Genomic DNA, 27709 nt, shown 5'->3' on the forward strand with positions numbered 1-27709 from the left:
TGGGACAAAAAAAGAAACAAACAAGTCAACCTAAATTGCTCAATGGGCTTATGGAAAAAAACTGACTTTTTGGGTCTTTTTTATCGTCTTAAATAAATTTTCTTTAAATTGGTCTATATATTTTATTTCCTTTTTAAAATCCTCTCAAGAAAAAAGTTAGTGCACATTATAACTGTGAGTTTGGACCTGATTATTTTCTAGCTTTGTCATATCTGTGATTTTTTCAGCTTCGACTTCACCCTGATACAAAAATGGGGCAAAGACAAAGGACTATAAACCTGACTCCAATCCGCTCCATCGCTGTTCCTAAATGGAGATGCTCTAGCCATACCTCAGCTCTTTGTGAGGCAAAAAAGAAACAAGCCAGTCTATCTAAATTGCTTAATGGGCTCTCAAAAATTTGGCCTTTCAATCTTTTTCATTGTCTTATATGAATTTTCCTCAAATTGGTGTATATGTTTATATGTTTTTTATTTATTTCAGAGAGATGAAGGATGTGATGTAAAAATCACCAAAATCTATAAAGACTCTCCAGAACAAAGTTAGTGCACATTATAACCGTAAATTTGGACCCGATTATTTCCAGGTTTCGTCATATCTGTGATTTTTTCAGTTTTGACTTCACCCCGATATAAAAATGAGGAAAAAACAGAGGACTATAAACCCGACTCCAATCCGCTCGATCGCTGTTCCTAAATGGAGATGCTCTAGCCATACCCCATCTCTTTGTGAGGAAGAAAAGAAACAAGCCAGTCTATCTAAATTGCTTAATGGGCTCTAAAAAATTTGGCTTTTTGATCTCTTTCGTCGTCTCATATGAATTTTTCTCAAATTGGTGTATATGTTTTTTATTTATTTTAGAGAGGCGAAGGATGTAATGTAAAAATCACCAAAATCTAAAAAGAAGTAGGGTTGCTCAAAAATCCGGTGAACCTTGAAACCGGTCAGGATTGGACCGATCCGTTCCTTTTGGATTTTGTCCGTGGATTAATGGTCCGGACACGAATTGAAGAATTAGAAAACCGTGTCACTGATTTTCATTACGAAACCGTTGATTAACTGAATCGGACTGTGAGATATTTATTTTATATAAATAATAAATATATATACAAATATATATGTATTTATATAATTAATTGTTAGTAATGTTAAAACTTTTTTCTTATCAATTTTAGTATTTTATCTTAATAATGGGATATAGTATAGATGTACATAAAACATAGAGTAATGCTATATGTACCGATTGACGGGGGAGAGAAAACGTACCGACGGCCGCCGGCGGGCCGTCTTCGGCCACCTGATGGCTGATCCGAGCTGTCCAAAAATTCTAAAATTCTAAAAAAAAATTCTATGGGGCCTATGCGGAAATCAATGGCATCCGAGGTGTGGAGGGTGATTGATCCGAGTACCCATTTTTCGTGTATATATCGGATCGGCCGTTCGGTGACCGGAGATGGCCTGCCAGCGGCCGTCGGTACGTTTTCTCACACCCCAATCGGTACATGTATCATTTTCGTAAAATATATGGGGTAAATAATAGTTTTTTTTTTTTTATATAAGTTACGGGTAACCTTAATTTAGTTTCACTAGTTCGTTTCTTTCCCAGTTTTCCAAATTTTCATTCCTCGTTCAAGTCGCTGCCGCACTGTTCTTACTTCTTCGCCTCTTCTGTACTTTCTAGTGGCCGGTGTTAAATTTAATTCTGAGTGTAACCTTTTTCCTTTTTAGTATGGAAAATATGTTTGAGCTTTATTTTTGCTAAAATTTGTGGATAAAATCGTAATCGATCCGCGAGTCACGGATTGGATAGTCACGGATTGGATTGAAACCGGACCGTTGGATTTTTGGTCTGAACACGAATTTCATTTTGTAAAAATCGTAACTAGCGGTTCAGTCCTCGAATCTGAACCGAACCGGAACGCTAGCAGCCTTAGAAAGAAGTAATAAGAAAAAATAGTAGTAACCAAAAAAAAAAAAAAACATTAAGACGCAATCTCACGGTCCGAGAAAAGCCGCCTGCGTTCTCAATTTCCCCCAAAATACCGTTCGAATCCTTCACTCATTCCCCGACGGCCAACTCCATGAATCCGAAGAACTAGGGTTTTCGAATTCGCAATGGTGGGAATCATGGCCGCGCGTTCAAGGGAGAAGCTCGCGGGTCTCATAGACTCGGCCAAGTTGGCGCCGGACATACCCTCGAAGCTCGAACAACTGCGCCGGGCCAAGGACGAGTTGTCCCAGTCCGACCCGGCCTTCCTCTCCGAGTTCCTCCCTCCCCTCCTCGACCTCCACACCGATCGGTTCGGTCCAGTTCGCAAGTTCGTCATCGAGTATGGCCACTCAAACTCCCCTTTTTTTAATGCATATAACTGTACTAGACGCCCCGGCAAATCGTGCTATGCAAAAGATGGAAAGGGAAAAATCCAATGTTCTGAAAATTGCTAGGCTCTAGTCAGACGGAAAAGGGATGCCCAGCGCCTGGGCACCGACTAGTCGGCCACCTCGCGTCTAGGCGGTGACTAGGTGCCCACTTGGGAGAGATTATATCATTACAAAGTGTGTGGAACGCACACAAATGTGTGGTGGAGAGAGGAGTTGAGGCACCACATGTCCTTGCTCCTCAGGCAATGAATAATTTTTCCCGACTTGGACCCACACCTAGCGCCAAGGCAAGAGACTAGTCAGCAGACTTTTAGAACACTTGAATAATCTTGAATTTTGATTGTTATGCAATGTAATTTGGGATGTGAAAGTAGAAACAGTGAGGTAAAAAAAATTGTGGTGGCAGTTTATATGAAAATGTCATTGGCACAGAAAAGAAATTTGTTGATGATATGCGTGAGCGAAGGAAGCCGTTTCTAGTAATTCCACTTAGGTGTGTCTCTACAAATTTAACAATATTTCTTAAAAAGAGTGAGTAATTAGTGATGTTTAGAGATATTTTGAGTAGATTTTTGTCTAATTTTTTTTTGAATTAATATCTTGAGAGGAATTGAAAATATATAAAAATAGGGGAAAAAATTGGAAAAGCCCAGATAAGATGACCCTCAAGACACTTATGATGGTGAAAAATGTGATTTTTGAACTTTGTTTCTTCTTGAGTGAGCTTTTTGGGCCCTTGGGTCATAATTTTTTACTTTTGTAGATTCAGTTCGTTGATTAATGTAGAATATTTAACGGGAATCTATCTAAAGTTCAGAAAGAACGGCCTCGAAGACAATGACAATGATGTGCCCAATTTTTTACCAACACCTTTATTCTGTAGTTCAAGCCAGTTTGTCGTGGAACCGTCACAAATGCAGTTTTCTGTTGCAACTATTCCTTTGAACATTCTGAAGAACTTGGCATCCACTCTTGTCCTATTTACGTCGTAATGAGTAAATTTCGAAGTCCGTAATCTTGTTGGCTCTTCAGGATTATGGTATACAATCTTCACATACCTTGTGCAGCTTTTCTTCTAGATACTCTACTAGTTTTTTGTACGAAAAAATAATGTCCACACAACTCTTCTGCTGCTGGGATGACATTTTACAACTAGTAGCAAAGTGATTAAGATCGATCCTTCCCATTCTCACTTCTCTTTATCCTTTTTCCCTAGGATTTATAGGATGCAATTTGTTTTTCCATACTTTGCATGTGCATACATTGTGTTGTTAATGGCTTCTACCTGATGCCTTTTTTTTTTTGAGTTGTACTTTTGTAGGATGGTTGGTGATATTGGATTGAAGCATATAGAATTCATCCCTGAAATTGTACCTGTTTTGATTACTCTACTGAAAGATGGAACACCAGCTGTCGCTCGACAAGCAATCGCTTGTGGAGTTGAACTATTTCGTTCGACTCTCCTAAAAGTTGCAATCCAGGTATTTTGCGTTTCTGAATCTCTTATGTGGGTTTTGATGTGACCCATCTTTTCATGATTGTTGCCCGATATCTTCAAAATGTGTTCTCTTAATTCTGAAACTGCATGGGCTACTGAATTTATAATTAGCCATTTCAACATTCTACTTATGTAGTATGTGATTGGAATGTTATCGTTCAGTGTCTGTACTCAACTTGCTGGTCCTCAAGCGTCTTGGCTTATTCCAGCTGATCAACTTCTTGTTTACGGGGTTCCATCTAGTTCATTGATTCATCGTGCATTCACGCATGTTATCTCTCAATCCCTTGATGGCTTTTTTTTTTGGATTCTCCAGTCATTCCTGTTTGAATTTCTTGCTGGCAAATGTTTTGGGATCCCGTCAATCTGACCTGCATAGGCAATGGAAGCCACCAAATGTTATTTTTTGAATTTTAGTGTAATTTTGATCTCCGTAACAAAATTCATTAAGGGTTACTGGCATGGTGTATTTGGTATACCACCACCACCTTATATTGCAACCGCTTATTGCTTGCCAATTTGTACCTAAGTGTGACTACCCATTTAATGATATGTTTTTTACCTTGTCAAAACCTAATTTTCGTATTCCTGTTAATCATTATTTCAGGGTTTGTACTCAAGTGAGCTGGATGGTTCACTTGAATCATCTTGGGCATGGGTGTTGAGTTTTAGGGACAAAATATACTCGATAGCTTTCCAGGTAAGCAGAAACTTTAAATGTGATGAACTGATTTAGTTTTGGTTCATGGTCTAATTCCTTGTCACAACAATAATACCCAGCCGGGAAGCGATGGGATAAGGTTGCCAGCCGTGAAGTTTGTTGAAGTAGTTATTCGTCTTTATACACCTGATCCTGGTGGCTCTTCAGAGCCACCACTTCATCCAGCCTCTGAAGGTAACAACATGAAGGCCTAAAATGCTGACACTTGAATCTGATATTATAAGTCACTTAAATGGTCTTTCTATGCTTATGATCACACGTTTAGAGAAGCTTGTGGAGTTCAATATATCGTGGATTCGTGGAGGTCATCCTATGCTAAATGTTGGAGATTTATCAATTGAAGCGAGTCAAAGTTTGGGGTTATTGCTTGATGAGCTCAGGCTCCCAATGGTGAATTCTCTTAGCAACTCGATGATCATCGTGCTCATCAATAGGTATGCATTTGGCGGTTTTCATAGGCACATGCAATTTTTTATCGGATAATGTTAACTTGAGTGGTGTTTTCCCATATCATCACCAAAGTGGGGCTGTATGTTTATTGTTTGCTCTGATAAATTTTCTGACGTTATTTGGATATATGATAGCTTTACTTCATTGTCTTTCTTACATCCATGCCTCCATGGTTTGTCTTTGCATTTAAACTTGGCCACCCCACCACTTTTGTTCTGTATTTCATGATGCATGAAAGCAGTAGTTTTTTGTTTCCATCTTATGGTTATTTTACTTGTCATTTGTTTGTTTTAAGCTCTTAATGACATTTCCTAGAAACCTCATTTTTTTTCTTTTGTTTCTTCCTAGTCTTTCAGCAATTGCAAAGAAAAGACCTGCCTTTTATGGTCGCATTCTACCAGTCTTGCTTGGTTTGGATCCCTCCAGCTTTGTGAATAAAGGATTTCGTGTTTCTGGAGTACATCATGCTTTAAAGAATGCCTTCATTTGCTGCTTGAATTGTACACATCCGGGGGCTGCACCTGTATGGATCTTCCCTCGTGTTTATTGGAAGTAAATTCTAAATTTTATAGCTTCAAAATTTACTTTGCGGCCTTGCCTGTTTTTTAGCTTTATGATAGACACGCTTGGGTGTCAAAGTAATCATGCAATTTATTTACTTATCCTGAAGATCCCCATTGAACAATTATCCTGAGGCCCTTGTTGATATCTCCCATCCTAAAGGCTTGTTTTTGTTTCCAGTTCATGCTTCACTTGTGTGAGGTTTATATTATTTGATTTATTAAGTTTGGTTACATCAATAAGTTAATGTTAATTGTGCGTATGAATCTTACTTTTCAAGTAATATTTGTATCATATGGGATAACTTGTATGGAAATAGGTGATGTTGATGTGCATATTCAACTCAACTCAACTAGTGATGCCTTTTTGTAGCTGTCCACCAAATGCTAACCAGTGGAGGGAGATGGATGAGCAATGCCATTCTATTTCACTCTTTCTTTCTTTCTTTTTTCTGACAAAGGAAGGGATTTCAAGCATGGCTTTGACTTTTTAGTGACCCCATGTTGTGGCATACAGGTTCTATATTATGTGGTATGTGTAAAAGCTTGAGGTAAAAAATCTTTTTTGGCCCCTCAAAATTCCAAGAAGGCTATAAGCATTGTTCTAAAAGTCACTAGGCACTAGTCGGGCAGCCGGGCACAGCCTAGCGCCTAGGTTGATAAATTGGGGATTAATTGGCGCCTATAGATTAGTCATTGTTTTTTAAAAATATTCTCCTCGCCCTGCCCAAGTTTGAATAAGTAGAACATTACATATTACATCCAAAATGTTGGAGAGTGAAGGAGCAGGTTTTGAGTGTTGGATATGCGGGGAATGAGTCACATATTACATCCAAAATGTTGGAGAGTGAAGGAGCAGGTTTTGAGTGTTGGATATGCGGGGAATGAGTCTGATGTGTAGAAGGGAAGAGAGAGTTAGGAAAGAGGCCTTGGTTGTCTAGGAGGCCAATGTTTATCAACATGGAATCAGAGTCATCTCTTGTGTATGAGACCTCATATCATTGTATGCTACCGATTAATTTTTGGGTAAATCAGAGGCATTTCATGAGAGGGTGGACCCAATTATTTTTAGTTGCTTGTATCATACCAACACTGTCTTGGGTGGTTGCAAGATGGATACAATTGGCTGAGTTGACTCAGTTTTAGCTGGACTTTGAACCTTGCTTGACCTGGAACCGTATGCCTCATAGTGCAATTATTGTTGTCCCCTCTTGACTAAACCGTTTTAAACGTCCTTTTGGGGTTAAGTTATGTTATGCTTTGGCCTTTCACTTCATTTGCTTAATAGGAAAGATGTAGATCAAGCAACGAACCACACATGATTGGAAGCTTAGCCAAGATTACTTTCATAGCTATAGAACAATCTTCTTTTCTGTTTGCTGACCTCCATTGAATATATAGGTTGGATAATTTTCATAATGCAACAACAAAAAGTGTTTTGATTCCGGCTTAAATGCATCATAGGTAGATTCGAACAAGTTGAACGAACAGCTCGGTACCACAGCTAAGGAAATTATGCCTGGTAACTTATTCGATTTGTACATTACATTATTTGGGTCCTTCAAAACGTTTCCGTGGGGTTTGGGCCTTGGGAGAGTGTCACCTGGCATGAATTATATACAAGTTTTGGACTTGCTTTGGTTCATGATTGCTTCTCTTGTTATTGGATGCCCGTACTTCAGAGCTAACTTTGGGTGGTTTTGTGTTAGAGAACTCATTGGTGTGAGATGGGGTTAGAGTTTGACGTTTTGGCTGTTGCCATCTAATCATTCTTTATATACTGACGGGAGTTGTCTTCACCCTTCGACAAAATGTTAAGCTGAAGCCTAAAGCACTCATTTCACTATATACCTTGTGCATCTCTTCTTTTCTTTTTCATCGTTTTTCAATGTTCTAAATGGCGCTTGGTGCTAGTAGGGCGGAGACCCACCTCCAAGCGCCAAGCCGCCTTGGCAGCGCCAAGCAATTCGGCGGATTTTTTTTTTTTAACAAACCATTATCCAATCAAACTATATTCCATGTATCCATAATGCAAGTTCAAACTTCAAAGTACAAACCCAAATGAAATTAAGAAGTAGCAACTAGCAAATAAGTTGAATAAGACAATAAGTAGTAGGGCTTCGCTCACATCCCTTGTATTACTTTTATATATATTTTTTTTAGGCCGCCAAAGGCCTCCAAAGACGCTGCCGCCGCCGCCAAGGCCGCCAAGACCGCCAAGCTCTAAGGCCGCCTAGGCGGCCGCCAAGCACCGCCAAACCTCCCTAGGCGCCAAATCAAACGCCAAGGGCTATTGGCGTGGCGGCAGGGTACCTCCAAGCGCCTAGGCGGCCTGGGCGGCCGCCATTTAGAACAGAGTCGTTTTTGTATTAGCAACGTGTAAATATATAATTGACGAATCACTTATATTTTAGATACTTCCCAACACAAAATATCACGATGGTGTAATAGACGGATGAGAATCACCATTGTGGAGCAAGTTTAGTTGAGCATGAATGAGAAAAGCTCTCTACATTTTAGAGCAGGTTTAATTGTGCATGAATAGTCACTTTGTGCATATATTGCCAAGTGTTAGGTCTGCCTTCCGTCCTCCCCTGCCCATACCCTTTAGATTGGGGATTACATCTGTATTGTTATTGTTGTTGTGTTGTTTAATTGTGCTTGAATAAGAAAAGCTATTGTAACTTTTGTACAAAGGAAAGAAAAGAAAAAAGCTCTTGTATGTCATCCATCTTTATGCAAGTAAGTTTTGTAACTTTATTACATTCAGAGGTTGGCTGGCTGTTACACCTCCTCCTTGTTTTTGTTCCTCTCTTTCTTTTTCCATTTTTGTGGAGCTGTTTGAGGTTGCTTTTGGATGAAAGCATTATTATAATGGTAAACAATGTGCTCACAATAAGAGCAAAGCTTATTTTGTACAGTGCTTGGTACGTTTTGTGTGCTTAGGCTCCCGCAAGGGGAGGCAAGGTCGAGCTCACCTGATCTGTTCTTTTAGAATATTTGTTGCTTTTGTGTTTCGTAATCCGTGTTATGAATTCTTGTCCAAACTAATGCCTCTTTGTATCCTTGTATGTTTCCTTTTCTTGTTCCACTTGTTCACAAAGTGAATGAGAGATTGTGTTAGTTCCTTTATTGATGTTTAAAGGTTCAAAGTGTAATTCGTAAATGTTTTTGTTGCATGTTCGAAGTTGCTAAGACATTATATTTATTGAATGCTTTAAATGTATTATCTGCCGCTTTTCTTCTCTTGGCTTGATATATGTTGTTGGGCTAATCAAGTGTAATCTTTCCTTCTAGTTATGTATATCTCTGCTTCTGTCATCGAAAATATTTCCTCCTTGTCACCGCTGTCATCTTTGTCACCATGCACACCTCTTTGTGCGCACCTTTGTGATTTGTCTTCCACTTGCAAGATGGGATTGTGTGTGTGGGGATTATCTCCTTGATGTACATTGTTGAACAGTTGAACTTGGCCCCATTCCTCACAGCTTAAGCTTTTTGATGTAACACCGTTTGTAAATGTCAAGGTGCCGTACAAAGTTGGTAATGGTTGACTTTACCTACTAATTCATGCGAAAATAAAGATCTCTACGTTAGAAATGCCATGACTCATTTGTGGTATATGATCATTCATTAATGTCGTTTTTGGCTTCTTAAGTGGCGGGATCGGCTAGTTGGTGCACTGAGAGAATTGGAAGTTGAAAAAACTCCTTGCAAAGTTGGTCAGATCAATGGAAGTGTGGAGCGAAAGGATGATTCATCAAGTGCTCTGGTATAATGATAGCCTGATAGGGTTTACCTTCTCTATTCTTCTCGAAACATTACCAACCCAATTACTCGGGTATGCATGGATGGCTGAGATACTTGATAAGTGTTGAATTTCTGCAGGAGGAGAAGTCTTCAATTAGGGGATGTGAGGCTGTGAATAGTTATACTGGGAGGAAAAGATCTGGAGTAGAGGGTGTTAGTGATGTTGATGATGATATGTCTGGAAAACGCATCAGATCAACACCTATTGTTTCAGAGGGATCAGAGCAAGATTCAGAGCAAGATTTAGATGGAGATCAGGTTTACATTCCTCCTACTGGACACACAAAATCGAGAGATGTGGACAATGGACCTGTGCACCAACTTGTTGCCATGTTTGGTGCATTGGTTGCTCAGGGTGAGAAGGCTATCGAATCTTTAGAGATTCTTATTTCTAGTATCTCTGCAGACTTGCTAGCAGAAGTAGTTATGGCTAATATGCGCCACCTTCCTCCCCATCTCCCTAAATCTGAAGGGCACGAAGAACCATTGGTGAATACGAGCTCTCATCCAAATAGTGTTAGCTGTGATACCGAATTCAAAAATCTTTCATCAATTTTGACAGAATTGCTTTCTAGTTCCGCTGCTCCTATGCAGATGGATTCTTTGTTAGATGGCAAACATTCTTCATGGATTGATATGGAGGTATAATGATCTCTTCTTTATACTCTAAATCGATAATTTTTTGTGGGTTAGGTTTCTCGTCAGCCCAGGGCCCAGACTGACAAGTTTTGTACATTCCAGCTTTTTGGTGCATTTTTTTTATTTTGATGACTTCTTGGCCTGGGTTATGATTTTGTTCAATTTGAGTGACTTAATACTTGAACTTGTAGAGTTCTCGGGGGGATGAGGACCCGCCTGTGGTTGCAGCAGCTGATAATGATTTGTTATGTGCTGGGGTGAATTATGAAAATGAAGAAGCACCAGTACCTCTACCTGTTTCTTCTTCTGCTGAAATCCCATCTGTTATTCGGCCTGTGGTTGCTGTGGCTAATAAGAGTTTTATGCCATCGGAAGTCCTTGACTACGGGAATCTAGAGGGTGAGATACCTGGTCTGGATTCTGCTTCTCATAGTGACGGATTGGCTGAAACACCAACTGTTTCATCATTAGCACCCACTGATTTAGAAGATGCCAGTCAAGAGCAAGTGACTAGTGTGGGTAGGTTGTCTTTGGAATTAATGCCATCGATATCAACTGATAGGTCAGAGGAACTTAGTCCCAAAGCAGTCGTCACAGACGCAAGCAGCATTAATTCCTCAACAGCAACTTCTTTAGGACTCTCTGCTCAGCTTGTCCTGCCCAAGATGTCAGCACCTGTTCTTGACCTTTCTGAAGAAGAGAAGGATCAATTGCAAAAGTTGGCATTTTCACGCATAGTGGAGGCTTATAAGCAAATAGCTACTGCAGGTGGTTCATGTGTCCGCTTTGCTTTACTTGGCTGTTTAGGAATTGAGGTAACAACCTCCACTTGGTAAATTATAATCATCTTCTTGTAGCTCTCATCTTAATGAGCTTGATGTTGCAATTTCATGTTCACTGGGTTTGTTAATAATAATTGCTTAATTCTCTTGTTTCTATCTTTTGTTTTCTTTTCATCAGCATTCTTATTTTTTTCTTGGTATCATATTCTTGTGAATGACCTAGTTTGCCAGGTAGTTATAGCATATTGGAGCAGCATTTGTTTCTATTTGGCATAATATATCTTGTGCATGTTTCTTACCAGGTAGATGTTTAGAACCTCTTAAATAACTTGGATGCCTATTATGGAGATCACAATCATAGTGTAATGAATATCCTGATCAGGGAGATGTTTGTGTTTATGTAGTCTTGGAATGTCTAATGGGTCGAGGGCATAAGCTAGTTTCGGACAATTTGATTTTTGAAGAGCTGTACTGTTTGAAATCCATGTAGATATAGCCAATTATATCAATTATTGTTGGTGTGTCATGCTTAGCTTCTGGAATGTTTTCATTACTTTTGTTTCGCGGTGAGCGATTATACCCTTTTGCAGTTGCCGTATGATAACGATGATGCAGCATAGTTTTTCCTTGGTTACTATTTGCTGCAGGAACAAATGAGTTCTGGAAAAAAATTGTTTAACTATTATTATGCTGCAATGTAAATCTCATTGACGACTACGTGGACTTTGTGACCTCATGGATGCTATAAGAAGAAATAATTTTCAATAACCATGGCATATAAGTGAAAAAATCTCTGTAGTTGAAAATAGAGATGCCAAGGCACGCCATTGACTTCTTATCTGGTGAAAACTTCTGTTCCCTTGCAACTGTGCCTCTCTATTCCCTGTTCTCTCGAGTCACCTGTAGACAATTGCCAAATTAATCTTTATTTTTCATGTACTGTCATCTCTTCTAGTTATTAAGATTTAAGACAGTTGTTGTAAACTGCAAAAATCAGCTGATAGATTTCTTTATCCAGTGCATGGAGCTTATTTATCTCAGTGTGTTGTTTGGTTACAATATTTTATTTCTTCTCTTACATTTGTCCTAATTGCAGTTCCCCATTGAGGTAGACCCCTGGAAAATACTACAAAAGCACATATTTTTGGATTACACGAATCATGAGGTAAGTGAATATTCTGAGTTTATTTTATGAGCTAAACCGTTCTGTTTTGTTGATTGGTGAATATTGCCTCTACTAATTTTGTTTTCAGACTTTCTGTACTGTATTTCCCCATAACTAAAATTTTGAAGTAAAGGGTAGATAAAATAAAGAGAATTATTTCAAGTTTTGTATTCCTTTTTGTTGTGCTTGTTTGCTAGTTCTACATCTGGACTTTCCTTTGTTTAGGTTTTCGGGGTAAGACTTGATTCACAATTAGTTTTCGATGTGGAACTTCTGAGGTTGAATTGATAGAGGTTAATAGGGAAGGACTAACAGGGTAATGTTTCTCATCAAGCAACAAGTGTCAAGACCAAAAATTCCTCTCAACTTTCTTGACATATCTGAGCTCTTCTAGGAGTTGTGCTTGGTGGTTGCTCCACTTGGTTAAGAATCGAGTGTTGATTTACTCTGAGGTTTGATTGGGGTTTTTGTGTGTGGGTGGGTTGGGCTGGGGGGTGGGTTGCGGGACGCGATGTCTTGATTCTGAATTTCAAGTGCACTGGTTTAACAAGATTAGATATGCCAAGATGCATTCTGGCTCTTTCCTAGGGTGTCAGAGCCTTAGAATTGCCTGCTCACCATTGAAACACCATCTAGAGAGATGATAGTGTAGTATTTGACAGTTGCTTAATCTTTTGATCACTTTTTTCCCAGCTTATCAGATGTATCATTCATATAGTTGTCTATTTTTTCTTATCTCATACATTAGTTCCAAGTCCAACCATACCTTCTTGCCAAATTTGTCCTTCCCTTCCTGCCCATGCATTATACTGGTTTCTTTGTCTTGTGTATGCACTTGTATGGGGTCTAAAGAGTTATTCAGCTGGTTCTTCAGGATCATACTTCGACCAATTTTAGCACTTGACAGCATGCTTAGGATGCACATCAGTTATTATTGGTTTTTGAGAGTTGCTTGGTTATTATAGCATGCCTAATTTTCTCTTGGTTTGAGAATTTGACTGTACTACGCCTATTCTCATAGGTGTATAGTGGTGTAGTTAATTTTTGTCCCTTGGGATGATCCAGGACCAAGACCATCCTTTAACTTCCAAGTGGTAGGAGTTAAGGCTTCGTCGAGTTCCATGTTTTAGTTTTGAGAATGAGCTAAGTTTATCGTGAATTGCTATTGCGATATCATCTACATATGCATGTATTGGTACTTACCAAAAATAATTATCTTCACAGATCTTATAATGTATTAATGCGCAAATGTGAAAAGTGAGCTTTTGTGATGGAGTATTTTTGATAAAACCTGGAGTTACTTAATTTGTTGAATTAGAGATACTTAATTTGTTGAAATAATTCTTCTCTTGTGTTTCTTTGAGAGGTTCTTCCCCTTCTTATCTTGATTGTACAGATATTAGGCTTTGTATATGCAGTTTTTGTTCTATTTTGATTTGCTTGCATTCTGCTCAACTTAGTTCTATCCATAGAAAAATTCTTTTTGTTTTTTTCATGAAAATGAACTTTTGGCATTGCTTATTCATATGTAATCATTGAGTTGCATATAAACTGAGATCAATAATGGGATGTCTCCAGGGACACGAGTTGACATTGCGCGTCCTCTACAGGCTGTTTGGAGAAGCAGAAGAGGACAGAGACTTGTTTTCCTCAACAACTGCTACATCTGCATATGAAATGTTCCTTCTGACTGTGGTATGGATCCTCTTTATTTTAATTTTATTTTTATCATATACTGCTGCAAGGAGCATGATTTATTGTTTTTTCCTCTTTCATTTCAATGCAGGCAGAAACACTTCGTGATTCTTTTCCAGCTTCTGACAAATCTTTGAGTAGATTACTAGGTGAAGCTCCTTATCTACCAAAGTCTATTTTCAAACTGTTAGAATGCCTGTGTTGTCCTGGAAGCAGCAATAAAGATGGGGAGTTACAAACTGGAGATCGAGTTACCCAAGGCCTCAGTGCTATATGGAGCCTGATTTTGCTGCGGCCTCCTATTCGGGATGTCTGTTTAAAAGTTGCTTTACAGGTTGATTTCTCGATTTTCTGGATTTGATTCTGTTGTCTTTATTTATTTATGATATGCGTTTTCTGACATTGTGAAGGTTTTATAGGCCGCCTTCATCAGCCATTTCCTTCTTACAATTGTGACAATCTTCCATAGATGAACTCTACATTTTCACTTATTTTTGTGGCTTTTTCTTGATTTATTTTTGTTTGATAAGAACTGAAATGATCCTTAGAAGGGGAAAAGAACATTTTGACAAATGATTCATCCTTGGATAACTGAAGCTAATGGAATTGAGTAGGCTGTAGTGGGCTTGCTGTAGTGGGCTTATAATACTATGGTATACACTGAAGGGTCCCTGAACCTTTGTTGCCGGAACCTCCTATCAAGGTGGCAAATCCACCTCAGAACCTTGCTCCCGTGCTTCCAAGTCAGATTCTCCTAGTAACCTCGCTCCCAACAGAGATAGAACCTCTTAGTCATATAAATCCCAAAAGAAACACAAGTAAAAGATACCAAGTAAGAGAAAACTTGAAGTTATTATAAGTTACCAGATAAATATTTACCCAAATCTGCTCAAGTACGATAAACATGAAATTTATCTATATCCCCTAAGACAACTATTGCAATGATAGGAATTACAAATTACAACGTTTCTTCTATTACATGTTTATCTGTATGTATATATTATTCCTAAGCGCTTCCTCTGGCGCTCCCAAACGAGGAGCTTCTATGATCCTCCGCTCCACCCACCTCTGCCCCTGACCCCGCTCCCACCCCCGCCCCCGCTTTGTGCAACTAAGCCCTGAACTTGTTACTTATTGGTGCATTATTTCCTAAGGGATGAAATTGCAAAGTTCCCCGTTTCTAGATTTCTTGAGTGTCTAAACTATTTTTACCTTTCTTATCCTAATCGGACACATTTGAATTTTTGTTACATTTCCAGTTGCTATTTAAGTGGAAACTTTTTTTTTTCCTTCACATTCCATTTTCTAACTTCTCTCTTTCTTTGACCCCTGAAAAGAGTGCTGTTCATCAGTTGGAGGAAGTGCGCATGAAGGCTATACGCCTGGTACCCTCCGTACAACTTTCTTATGAGTAAGTGAAGTTAACCTCCTCTCATTTAATTAATCTAGTTTTTTGTTTGTCTTTCTACAGGTGGCAAATAAGCTTTATCCTCTATCATCAATTGCCCAACAGATTGAAGATTTTGGGAAGGAAATGCTGTACGCCATAAGCCATGGTGATCATACTATCGACAGGGTTGATGGCAATGGATCTGAATTACAAAAGGTAACCTAATTATGCTAACTCTTTAATGTTAATAATTCTCAATTGATGCAATAAAAATAATCTTTTACTGTTTACAACAACCAGGGCTCTTTTACTGTAACACTAGTAAGTATTAAAATGTCCAGAAATGTATTACTGTGTCAGTTAATTGCATTATGCAATGATATTAGTATTCTGAATTTCATGATGCATTCGATAACTTGCGTAAATGACAAAACAGTTAGTCTTCTTTTGTTTTCTTGCTTATACAGTTGTACGACTATCTATTCGTTCGGACAATTATATGTCACAGAGTAATATGCTGTTTTATTCCGAGAAGACATTCGCTTTCTATCTCATTATATACCATTCATTTTAGAACAACACACAGCATCCAACCCTTTGAACCATTATTAAAGCTAGAATAAAGGGTAAATGTTTGGACAGAGAAACTTAAACCTTGTACTCAAATGCTAATGCTTGACGTAGTACATAATTCACTACTTAAAGTGTTTCCCGTAATATTTTGGGCTTGTAGGTGTGAATGTCAATATTGTTTTTTTTTTTTTTTGATCGGCAATGCCAATATTGTTTTAGCAAGTTTTAGCTAGCTTTACCCCTTTGTGAGTCCACACAGCATCACGTTTATTGGAAATATAGGTGACATAGTGGTACTTCAGCAATTGCTAACTTTTTACTCCATCTCCGAATTTTCAATGTCGGTGACAAATAGTTTTTTTCTGCTTAATACTCCATCGCCCTCATTTTGAATATGGGAACTCTACATTTTTTTGCGTTTCTTTTGCAACGTCACCCTAATTGTGGGTGATAGGATTGTAGTTTTGGATTTTTTTACCTTTACACATTATTAATTTATTACCCTTAATTTCATTTGGGTGAGGCTTCAATTTGTGGGGTTTCTAGATATCATCACCCTCTTTGGGAGTCTTTCACCTTTATAGAGTGTCACCAATATTTGAATTATGGATGGCACAACGTTTCATTGGCGGTTTTCATCTTAACACTCCATCAGCTTTGTTTGGAAGATGAGTGACAGTTCTTCCCCCACACCCCACCTTTCTCAACACTTAATTCTTTTCTCAGTGTCATTACCCTTTTTTCCTACGTTTGCTATAGTGTTCCTCCCCAACCCAAAAAACGAAAAGCAAAAGAAAAAAAAAAATCCGTTAGCAGTCCACACTAATTTCGCAGATGGTGGAAGTTTGTTTTTTTCTTTTTTCTACTTCGCCCAATTTGGGTCACAATTTTTTTATATTATAGTTTTTTACCTTAACAAACGACCCCTCTTATTTTTTCTGGGTGGTGGTTTAATTTTGTTGAATTTTTGATTGTATATTCGTATCATTTTTCTTTCAAACATGTGTGACAGGGAGTTATTGTGGAGATTTTTTTGTTTTCACTCCATCACCTTTATTTCTAATGTGGGTGACATAGGGTTTCTTAGAGGTTTTCATCTTAATATTCCACCACCTTTGAATATGGGTGACACTTCACTTTTATTGTTGACTCTTCTTCATCGTCATTATTTTCAATATGGGTGACGGGTCAGTTTTTCTTCTTTTTCGGGGTGGAGGTTCTCTAATTTTTTTTTGGAGCGTCACTCTCATTTCTTATGATGGGTGACAAATTGACAATGGGTTTATCTTTTACTTGCACCATCATCCTTATCTCCTATGTGGTTGACAATAGTAGGCTTTGCTCTCAACTATTCTTATGTCCATTCTAGGTGATGCTTTTGTTTAAGGGTGTTTCAGTAGGATCACATGCTTCAGTAATCTTCCAACGGTATAGTAAATTAACCTCCTTTCAAATATGGGTGACAAAGTTATGCTAAAAACTTTTACCATGTATGCCGTCACCCTTATTTAAGGTGGGTGACAGTTGATTTTTATCTTAACAAACCATTACCCATATTTCGAGATGGGTGACAGTTTGTGTTTCGTTTTGCATTTTCTTGTTTCGAAATTTACCTTATCCCAATTTGGGTGAAGGTTTAGTTCTTTTTGGGTTTTTCCAACTTCATAGACATGGAAATGCGACTGTAAATCACCATGCCACCTCATTCCCCTACGTGGTCTTCAAATGAAATGTGAGATGCTGAATCCTGATGATTTTTAGTTTTAAATTGTTTGGATTATTTATCTCCTGAATGATGTTCAACTTGAGACCTCTTTGGTTTTGTACTTCTATATTGTAGGAAACTTGATTGTGGACTTGTTGTCTATATTAATTCAGGATTCCAACTTGGAAAAACCCTCAGCAGAACAGCTATCACTGGAGTCGGTCACCAAAAATATCTCCTCTGATACTTCTGAGTCTTGCATATCTCAGAAAATGTCATCCTCTTCATTAAGTGACGCCCAGCGTTGCATGTCACTCTATTTTGCCCTGTGTACAAAGGTAACGTTTAATTTTGTGTCAAATCTTGCTGTTGGTAATCATCACCAGTTGATTATTGTGCTCTTGTTCTTCTCTTTGTAACTGGTGGATACTGGTTACAGAAGCACTCCCTTTTTCGTGAGATATTCTGTGTCTATAAAAGCACATCAGATACAGTAAAGCAGGTATGGTTGAATGCTGTGTAGTCTTGTAGTGGTCGATTATCAATTTATCACCATTCCCACTATTGGGTTGCTCTTGTAACGAGCTGCATCATGCAGGCAATTCATGGCCAAATCCCAATTCTGGTTCGCACCATTGGCTCATCATCAGAACTCCTTGAAACTATTTCAGATCCTCCTACGGGAAGCGAGCACCTCTTGATGCTGGTAGTTTTGCAGCTTATATGTTGTTAGGTGCTTGCAAAAGGCGAAAGAAATGATACCACCTATTATTTGATTTTTCAACAGGTTCTGAATACGCTGACTGATGGGACCATTCCTTCTTCAGAATTAATGTTGACCATCAGGAAGTTATACGATACAAAAGTGAAGGTAGTAGTACTATAGATCCTGATGTTTAATACAGGTCAATCGTTTCTAACTTTTTTGTTATTTTCTTTCATTGTAGGATGTGGAGATTCTAGTTCCAGTACTGTCATATTTGCCGAAAGATGAGGTTTTATAATCATCTTCCCTGTTTGTCATGTCATTCTATGATTTCCTTGTCTCTTTGTTCCAAGATCGTGTGCAGGGACGGATTTGAATGGGGCAACTTGGGGCCACGTGCCCCCACTTGAAACTGAAGAAATTTTGTTATACTTTTGTATATATTACCATAATTATGAAAGTGTGCTTCTATATAAACATATACACTTGCATATATCTTGAAAATATACATATGGAATTAGTTTTATGCTTCAATTTCATCGTATGGTGCATTTATACTTGTTAGTTTTATGCTTCTCTTTATTTTTTTCCTGTCCAATCCTATTTAATGAAACAGTTTTTTTTATTAGTTTTTACCTAATAGAGTAAATTTTTTTGCTATCTTTATTTTTTCATTTTCATTTTTCAGGTTTTGCGGGTTTTTCGACATCTTGTCAACCTTCCTTTGGATAAGTTCCAAGCTGCACTTGGTCGTATTCTGCAGGTATCTTCTTTCAACTAAAGACTAAAGTTCTGGGGGCATTTATTATTGTCAAACAGCACTCCATTATGATACTATGTTTTGATAAGTTTGTTAAAATTGCAGGATTTTGTTTACAACTGTGAAATTTTCTGATTGAAAACTCATCTTATGACCCTCTGATTTTGATGTATATATTTTCCTGAAACTCAAATAGAGACGGTTGAAAAGATTCTGAAATCTGAATAGCTTCGATTTGCATCTGATTCTTACCAATCAAGCCTTTCTAGGAAATGAAATATCGGCCTACTTTTTTTATTTCGATATTTTGTTTCACTCGTCCGAAAGTCAATACTTTTATCTTCCTATTTTGAATCTTAAAGTTGTAAGGTACTTCAATGTTTCACTTACTGCTATTAGCAACTGGCAAACTTTTGTTGGCTGTGCGCCACACATTTGCATCAAAATGGTTGCATTGGTATTTTGCCATCATCCTTTTTTTTTCGCTCTATTCATTGTTGCCGTTTGCATCTGTCTGTGGGACATATTCATCCAGAAATACTGGGTGGAGTGGGGTGAGGGCACTAAAAAGCATCTCCATCTTATATTCACGAATAGTTTGCATTTCATGTCTGACCTTGAAAGGATCTCATAACGTTGGTCTAAACAATCTTACTCAGGGTTCATCTCATTCTGGGCAAGTTCTCTCTCCTGCTGAAGTGTTAATTGCTATTCATGGGATTGATCCTGACAGAGATGGAATACTCTTGAAGAAGGCATATGCTCTCTCTTGCTCCCTCACCCCCCCCCCCCCCCCCCCCCCCCCCGCTCTCTCTCTCTCTCTCTATATATATATATATATATATATCCCTTCCTCTCTCATTTCCCTTGTTCTTTCACATTGCACCAACCTATGCAACTAAACAGTCTAATTATTTAAGCAGGTCACGGATGCATGCAATGCTTGTTTTGAGCAACGGCAGATATTCACCCAGCAAGTTCTTGCTAAGGTCTTGAATCAATTGGTAGGTACTCCTGCAAGCAACGACCATCTTTCATAATGACTACCTTATTTCACTAATAGGCAAAAATATTCATTCAGGTTGAGCAGATTCCTCTACCCTTATTGTTCATGCGTACAGTCTTACAGGCTATTGGTGCTTTTCCAGCCCTGGTAAGAAAACAAATAGGTGATTGACATCTTAATATCATATAACCATTTTGGAATTGCATGGATAGACAAGCAATTATTGACTCATCCAGCCACAAAACAGGTTTGGTCTAGTATCAAACTTTTCTCAACAAAAAGAGGATGATTTTACCCTGTGTTTTGTGGACTTATCTGCACCACTAACGTCTGTTAATAGTGCTTGTAAAATGATTCAATTTCCTCTTCTTCTTCCTCACATCTGAACTAAACACAAACTTGAACCTATACATACCACTACACCAGAACTTACATTCTTCACGGGACTATAAAAAATGGCACCATTTCAATACAAACCCATGTGCATATGTTAACTGATATGTTGGTAGATCTATGTCTATATAGATGCATAGCTGTAATGTCTTCATAAATGGCGGGACAAGGATGGATGACGATGATATTCACTGACGGCGATGGAAACCCACGTACTGCACTAAACTTAGTTACGAACTCAAAATCCAAAATTTATGAGCAAAAAATTTGTTCAAACAATTTAGGCGAACCCCAATTGGGAAACCAGTTGGAAGTCAAACAATTACGGTGAACATCAATTGAACCCCCAAGCAAATCAAGCATGAAATCAAACTCCAACCCAGAAGGCCAATTGAAGTTGAACCTCTATTGAAAAACTTAATCGGAGATCCAATTACGGGATAATGTGGGAGGCTTGAGGTCTGGGAATCTCCTCAATTCCCCTTGAATTGCCTGTTAAATTCCACAGGAAAATTGAGATATGTACACACACATGCACGTATATGTATATATTTATGAATATTAGGGTCTTATCTATTAATTTGTTTTTGCCCCCCCACAACCAACTGTTTAGAAATGCTATAGACCGATTCAATAGGGTTTCTGTTCTGGGAACCAAATAATGGTTTTCTTGATGTTTGTCTAGGTGTTTCGGCTGGCTTAAAAATGGGACAAGGAAATAAACTCATTGGAAACAAGCGCCACTGGCCTCTGGAAAACCGAGCATTTAACCTCATTTGACACTGCTGAGTTCATTCAAGCACTGTGAGAGAGTAGTGAAATGACAGAATAACAGAGGAGGTTATGGACTAGAGAGGGAAATGAGTGAGAAGAGGAAAGTGACATCACTTGTAAATTCCAAGATTATAAGAGGCTATTTGTTACCTACAAAATACTCCCTCCGTCTCAATTTGTTTGTCCAACCTCGAAAATCCAACTTTTTTTTTTAGGGAACATAGTGATTACACCTAAAAAGATTCAACTTTCTACATTTACCCTCAACTTTTTCAAAAAAGTTACTTTATTCCACTAAAGAAAGGGTTCCACCAAAGAAAGGGCAAAAAGGGAAAATCAATCCAATTAGAAGTCAAATGGACAAACATTTTGGGACACTTAAAAGTCAAAAAATGGACAAACAAATCGGGACGGAGGGAGTAGTTTACTCTCCACATAGGCGCTTGACACTTGCTCTATGTTAGTTTGGATGGAAAATCTAACCGTGCACGTAAGCCCACAAAGCACAGGGAGTTATGTGCAAATGCCCGCACATTGAGCAAACCACTATGGGTGTAAGTGAAGTTTGGCCTATATCTATCTTAGGATCAAAATTTTTTGGATCATCTTCTTCATTGGGTCGGTGGTCAAAACTTGAGCCTACTAACCTCTAGGTTGTGGTTTCGAATATGTGGACAACCACAACGGTTAGAAGGTTAATTGTATACCCAATTTAGACCTCCCAGGCACCGTTACCGGCATTTTTATTTTTTTTTGTTTAATGTTCACACTCTCAATTTCACTTGGTCTAAGTTTTTAGAAATCATCTTTGTGGGTAAAATCATCTAAGTTTTTAAAAATCATGTTGTTTGCAAAGATATGAGTCTAATGGGTTTGAGTGAACAAATGGCCCTTGACAGCTCAATGGAGAAAAAAGATTCATGTAGCCGACCCCAATTGATTGGGACATAAGGTTCGGTTTGGTTTGGTTATGTACTATTGTGATGCATTTAGCTGGAACCTGAAGTGTGGATTAGTCTCTTGACTTATTAGTTGATTATGGAATTTGAACCCATGGTGTGTTTGTTTAAACCTCTGTAACTGTTCTACTTTTATGTTTTATCTTAGCCATTCTTGAAGGCCTAATGAAAAACCTGCTATGGTCTATGGAATATTGTCCAAATTTGGGCAAGTCTTGGTGTTGACTAAACTTAGATGTTTAAACTCACCTCTGAGTTTAAACTTCTGAACTTTGCTTTCAGCCCACGAGTCTTCCCAAATTGCTTGTCGGCGTTGCAATATCCCCCAAAGGAAAAATGATTTGATGTCAAATTTGACTCTTCTATCTATTCAAACACTAAGTGTGCCCATAACTGAATTTCCGAGGTTGCCTACATTGTCAATTTCAACCTCCTTTGTTGAGCTTAAGTTGCATGACCGAGCAAAGCTTGGAAACTACTAGGAACAAAAATCTTGGCCTGAAAACTTGAGTACTCTTCTAGGGTCTTTTGAAGCCCCCTTTTCCCCCCTAAGCTTCACGATTGTTTATCTAATGTTTCGTGGCTATTTTATAAAAGGATGTGCAATGACACCTTTTTTCTGCACTAGTATCATCTATTTTGCAATGTATCAATTGTTTTAAGAGCTGTATTGGTGCTATGTTGCAGGTGGAATTTATCATGGAAATCCTCTCACGTCTTGTAAGCAAGCAGGTGACTGTACATAAAACATTGTTATTAACTGTGTGTTGCTCTCCAAAGGCCAGGCTTATTAAACAACAGATTGAATATGCTGCTGCAGATTTGGAAATACCCGAAGTTGTGGGTAGGATTCTTGAAGTGTGCCCATTTAACCAAGCCTCAGTCTTTTAGTGTGTTGCTTCAGGTGTGTTATGCTTGTTTCAGCAAACCATTTCTTTAGAAGTCTAATTCATGTTATCTCGAGCTTCTTTAACTGTTTCTCTTTTTACTATTCTATGTACTTTGTTATGACTCACCCTCTTGTTAGGTTGTACTTTTCTGTCTTTTTGCTAGCCTTAAATCTTCAGTAACATGCTTAGAAAAATACTGGGTGATATACACCTATCTCCCTGATATTTTTGCGTCATACACTTCCCTCATTGGGGGTCTGGAAATGACTGAAACCTCCTTTATGTTTGGTCTTCAGTTACTAGTTCAGCCTCCTGGAAGTAGGGATATAAGTCTACCTTTTTCTAGTGATTAAGCATTGCGTTGAAAGAGCAAACAATGTAAAAGACATGAGGATATAATTCTACCTTGAGCGAGGAGAGGTATCTCTCTTGTTTTCATTGAGGCTATTTAATCTTCTCTATTGTCACCACTTGGTCCACCAGAGTTCACTCAGTGAGAGAACTCTTTTACAATTCAATCTGCTGAAACAAGTTAACTTTCAATCTTCATCAAACATTCTCCCTTCATCCTGCCACACTTGCTGTAGTTGGCAATTACTACCGTGGCAGGCAACTTTTACCATTACAATTTCATATCCCAATGGTGTTTTAAGCGTACACGAAACCTCGAAATCCATGGGAGCTACAGCCCTCCGTGCTATCAAGAATCCATCAACATGCAATACCACAGCCAGCTGGCAACATCCATGCATATACACAAAACCTATTTTGACCTATAGTTGACAACTCACCATTAACGTTACTACAATTGAAAACCAGGAGCATGCACTATGCAAGTCCACTTGTTTAGACAAATTATATGCATGGTCCACAGTGGTGGAGCCAGGAATTAGGTTTGGAGGTGACGTTGTTTAACCGGAGTCCACTGCTATTGTTGTGCATTTTTAGTGACAATATGAAGAAAAAGGTTAAGTGTAAAGTTAGGCTTTGTCCTGGACTTTGTGTTTTGTTAAAACCAAAATAAAGGTTTGATTCAATTATCCTGTGGTCTTTAAATGGAAGTCATTGAGATATTTTTGTATGATCCAAACGATTCATTTTTTAAATCACTATCTTTCCATCAGTGGTTTGAACAATCAAGTTGTTTGGGTACTGGTAGGTGCCTAATCCATTAGACTATTAGAGTAAAATAACACTTGTTTTGAAACTGGGGTGGCCTGTGCCACACCCACCCCCAAGCTACCTCCGCCCCCATGCATGGATAAACCATGATGGCTACATGGATTCATTTGCATCCTGTCATTTGTAATGATGGATAGTGGGCGGCAGGCTTTATAGTGGAGGCGGCCACAAGGCACCGCATTCACTCTCAAAATAATCTTTTTCTGCACCCCCTCTGTCTTCTGGTGTTGAATTTAACCAGAGCAGATTCCTGTACAGCCCTTCTTTTGGAGCAGCAATACCATCACTCCCTTCCTCTTATCATATATGTACAGCTGTCAATCCAGAGCGTGAAAATAATCAGCTCAGACATTCTCTCAGAATACCCGAACATCGCATGAACACAGAATTTGATTATTTTGATTTGAAACCCATGTGGTCAGGGAGGCCTGGTTAGGCAATCGGAGGTCAGAATTTGATCTGATCTCATACTTCATTGTCGGTACCCTCCATATTGATGGGCAGCATAACTACCACCATCTTCAACTTTGGGACCGCTATTCTCTTTAAGACTCTACTGTGGGATTACCATCTCTTTTTTTAGAAAGTGATGGGTCGGGTTTGGCCTGGACCAGCCACCCGACCGAACTACATCGGGTTACAGAAAACAAGACACCCACTCAACCGATCAGATCTTCGAAACCGTCCCTTAGTGTGTCTTGGTTCAGCAGTCGGGTATGGTCGGTGTCGACGGGTTGATTCATGCACATTGCTCACAAGAAATCAAAAACAGTAGAAAGAAGTGGGAATACAGAGTGAAAATGGAGCATATGTACAGATGTATATACATGTCTATACCAATGTTGTGGTTAGTTCCAAGAATTGAAGAACTGGTATGAAACCATAGGGCATATCAGATCTGATGGAGAGAAAAGAGGCTTAGGATGGATGGGAGGGGAAAGGTTCCTATTGTATCAGCTTCAATGCTTCATGTGGGAGATGATGAAAATGGAGTCAACTGATCAAAATAGGTTGGTTCAGGTTCCCATTGTTTCAGCTTCAATGCTTCGTGTGGGAGATGATGAAAATGGAGTCAACCAATCAAAATACGTCGGTTCGGGTTCTCCGGATATTTAAATGTTCCACCTGTTAACCGACCGACAATCTGAGATTGTTTGTGAGTGGGACCCGCAGCCGACCCTCATTGGTCACTTTTTTTGCTCGGATCGGTCGGGTGATTCAGATCCTTGCAAACCCCTAGTAATTGAGACTCATACCCGCTCAGCTACCAGAGGAGCCCAGACAGGTCAGGTAGTTAGGAGGGTAGGCTTTATTATCAATTGAAACTCCCATGTGTTTCTATGTGGTTAGTTTTATGAGTGTCTGTGTGATGGACGCGCATTGTCTCCCAAGTGTCTGATGACTCTGATGCGTGTCCGGTTGTAGAAAATAAAAGAAACTAATGGGGCACGTTTAGACAAGTGTTCAACTTGCGTCTGATGTCCTCAGTTGCATGCCACCTTTATATAAGTGTCTGTGATACTTAGGCTGTTGATAGCTTAGTTCCTCTCTTTCTCGGCAGACTTAGTTCCGCCTTCATAGAAGGGTCCGTGCTTCTTAGGCTCTGTATGTCTTAGTCACACATTCAGTTCAATCTTGTGATCATTGATGTGATGTCATGATGTTATTTTGATGGTCCTTTTTTTTTTTTTTTGCAGCTACCTCCGACACAGCTTGAAAATGCTCTCAATAAAATGGCAGCACTTAGAGCCCCATTGATTGCTTATGCTAGCCAGCCAAATATACGATCTCCACTCCCGAGGTTCACTTGAACTTTTTCTCATGCAAAAAATGGAATAACATTCCTTGTTGCTTATCCTGATGTGGACCTGGATTGACTGTGACTTTTTGGTAGGTCTGTGTTGGCGGTTCTTGGAATTGTATCAGAACCTCAAAATTCAAGTCAGGCACAAACAACTCCAGCTCATACTGGAGACGTAGGTGATTCAGATATGGAGGCAGTGACTGAAAAGTCCAAGGAGTCATCAAGTGGGAACTAGCTTGAGTTAAATGTGCATCTGCATTCTCGGCAGGGATGATGAGAAAACAAAATACGTGAATTCAGTGGAACGCAAGCATACATGTAATGTAAGTCATTTTCAGGCTTCTTGACTCGGGGGTTATGCCTCGTACCTTGACATTGCTGCTATTACGGCATGTTTCCAATCTAGGAAGTTTTGCCAGAGTTCTTCAAGTGCGACAAGTAATTTAACGTCTGACTGTTGCAAATTTGTCTAAGTACTGTAAAGGTGCAAGTGTCTTGTACATTTATGTTATAGTAGTAGAGTTCTCGTAGTGTTGTAAAGAAATTACTTTCGGAAATGTGCCTTGTGCAATGAGGTAGCTGGAATTATTTTAGTCTTCTACTTTTGTTTCCTTGTTATTTTTGGTTTCCTTAATCTTTTTGGAACCATTCAGCCGTAAGCTTGCAGCTTGAATTCATACATTTGTTTTTCTGACATGGATGAAGAAAACAATAGACAATTACGAAACTCTTAATCCTTTCAGAGTCTACGATAGCTGCAAATCCTAATGAAAATTCCCCAGTTGAGACGAGATCATCCTTTGAAGGCAGTCGAAGGCCAACCAGTGAGCAGCCTTGTTCTTCTCTCTGCAGCACCACCTGAACTCCCAACTTCTTGAACTTGCCCAAAATCTAATGTCCTCCACAATAGCTCTAATCTCCCGAGGACAAACTGAATTTGGGAAGGGAAATCTAAGTCCACAGCCAAAGCCGCATGCTATACAATTTTTTTTCAAGCGGTATATATATCAGTGGGAGTTAGGAGGTAGTTAGTAAGTCTACAAGGGGTTTAAAGGCTGTCCATAGCCTTAAACCATAAATGCGCCTAACGGCGGGGCTCGAACCACAAGGGAAGGACCAGAAAATACAACCGGTTACAAGCCCTTCAGCATATGAAATATGGAAACCGATTGATTTCTCACCAACTTAGCTTAGATTTTCATCTTACAAATATCGAACATAAACGTATGAGTGGTCCACGGTCATAGACAAAAGGTTCATTGTCGGTGAACGATTCTCTACGCATATATGGGCATGTAAATTTGAGTATGTATTGGGTTCTTGTAAATTTATTTGTCCAGAATTTATCTTAATATTTTTTACTTTTTGTTAAACTTTTCGTCGTAATTTTTGTGATTAATGGTTCGTTTCAATCGGAAGATTATGAAAATATGGATCGATATTGAAAAAAATTCATATAAGACGACACTTTAGATTAAAAAGATAACAGTTTGAAACTTTTTTCGTTTTTAACGAACTTTTTTTTTTTTTTTTTTGCTTTGGTAACAATTTTTATTTTTCAGATTTCTCTCATTGAGACGGGTAATTAATGCAAAAAAATAATGCAAATTTAACAAAAATTCAAAAAAAATTGGCACAAAACTAATAAACGCAAAAAAAATTTGAATAGGGACAAAACCAAAAAAAATCTCAAAAGTCAAAAAAGTCCTTAGTGGAATGGCGTAAACGAGCTTAGTTAAAGTCGAGACCAAAATAGTCCTCACATCAAACATGCGGGTCCGAGCTTGGAATTGGAGGGGCTGTAGTGCACCCACCGCACGGCTGATCCAGTCGTCCATCTTGGCACGGATGGTTCGGATTTAATT

General features: G+C 38.7%; 1 protein-coding gene across 1 annotated transcript; it reads left to right on the plus strand.

The window, feature by feature from the left end:
• The first annotated feature begins 1982 nt into the window (after positions 1–1982).
• On the plus strand, positions 1983–26478 carry LOC131326009 (uncharacterized). The gene is made up of 27 exons (XM_058358551.1): positions 1983–2330; positions 3704–3863; positions 4488–4580; positions 4661–4775; positions 4867–5035; positions 5400–5574; positions 9270–9383; positions 9500–10063; positions 10252–10875; positions 11939–12007; positions 13586–13702; positions 13794–14036; positions 15040–15087; positions 15174–15308; positions 17544–17708; positions 17810–17872; positions 17969–18076; positions 18158–18241; positions 18318–18365; positions 18765–18839; positions 19496–19591; positions 19760–19840; positions 19918–19989; positions 22656–22700; positions 22789–22872; positions 25738–25841; positions 25935–26478. The coding sequence occupies exons 1-27, from the start codon at positions 2116–2118 to the stop codon at positions 26077–26079; spliced, it is 4011 nt and encodes a 1336-aa protein (XP_058214534.1). The 5' UTR covers positions 1983–2115; the 3' UTR covers positions 26080–26478.
• Positions 26479–27709: the final 1231 nt, after the last annotated feature.

The sequence above is a fragment of the Rhododendron vialii genome, chromosome 5a, assembly GCF_030253575.1.
Source record: "Rhododendron vialii isolate Sample 1 chromosome 5a, ASM3025357v1".
Lineage (NCBI taxonomy): Eukaryota > Viridiplantae > Streptophyta > Magnoliopsida > Ericales > Ericaceae > Rhododendron > Rhododendron vialii.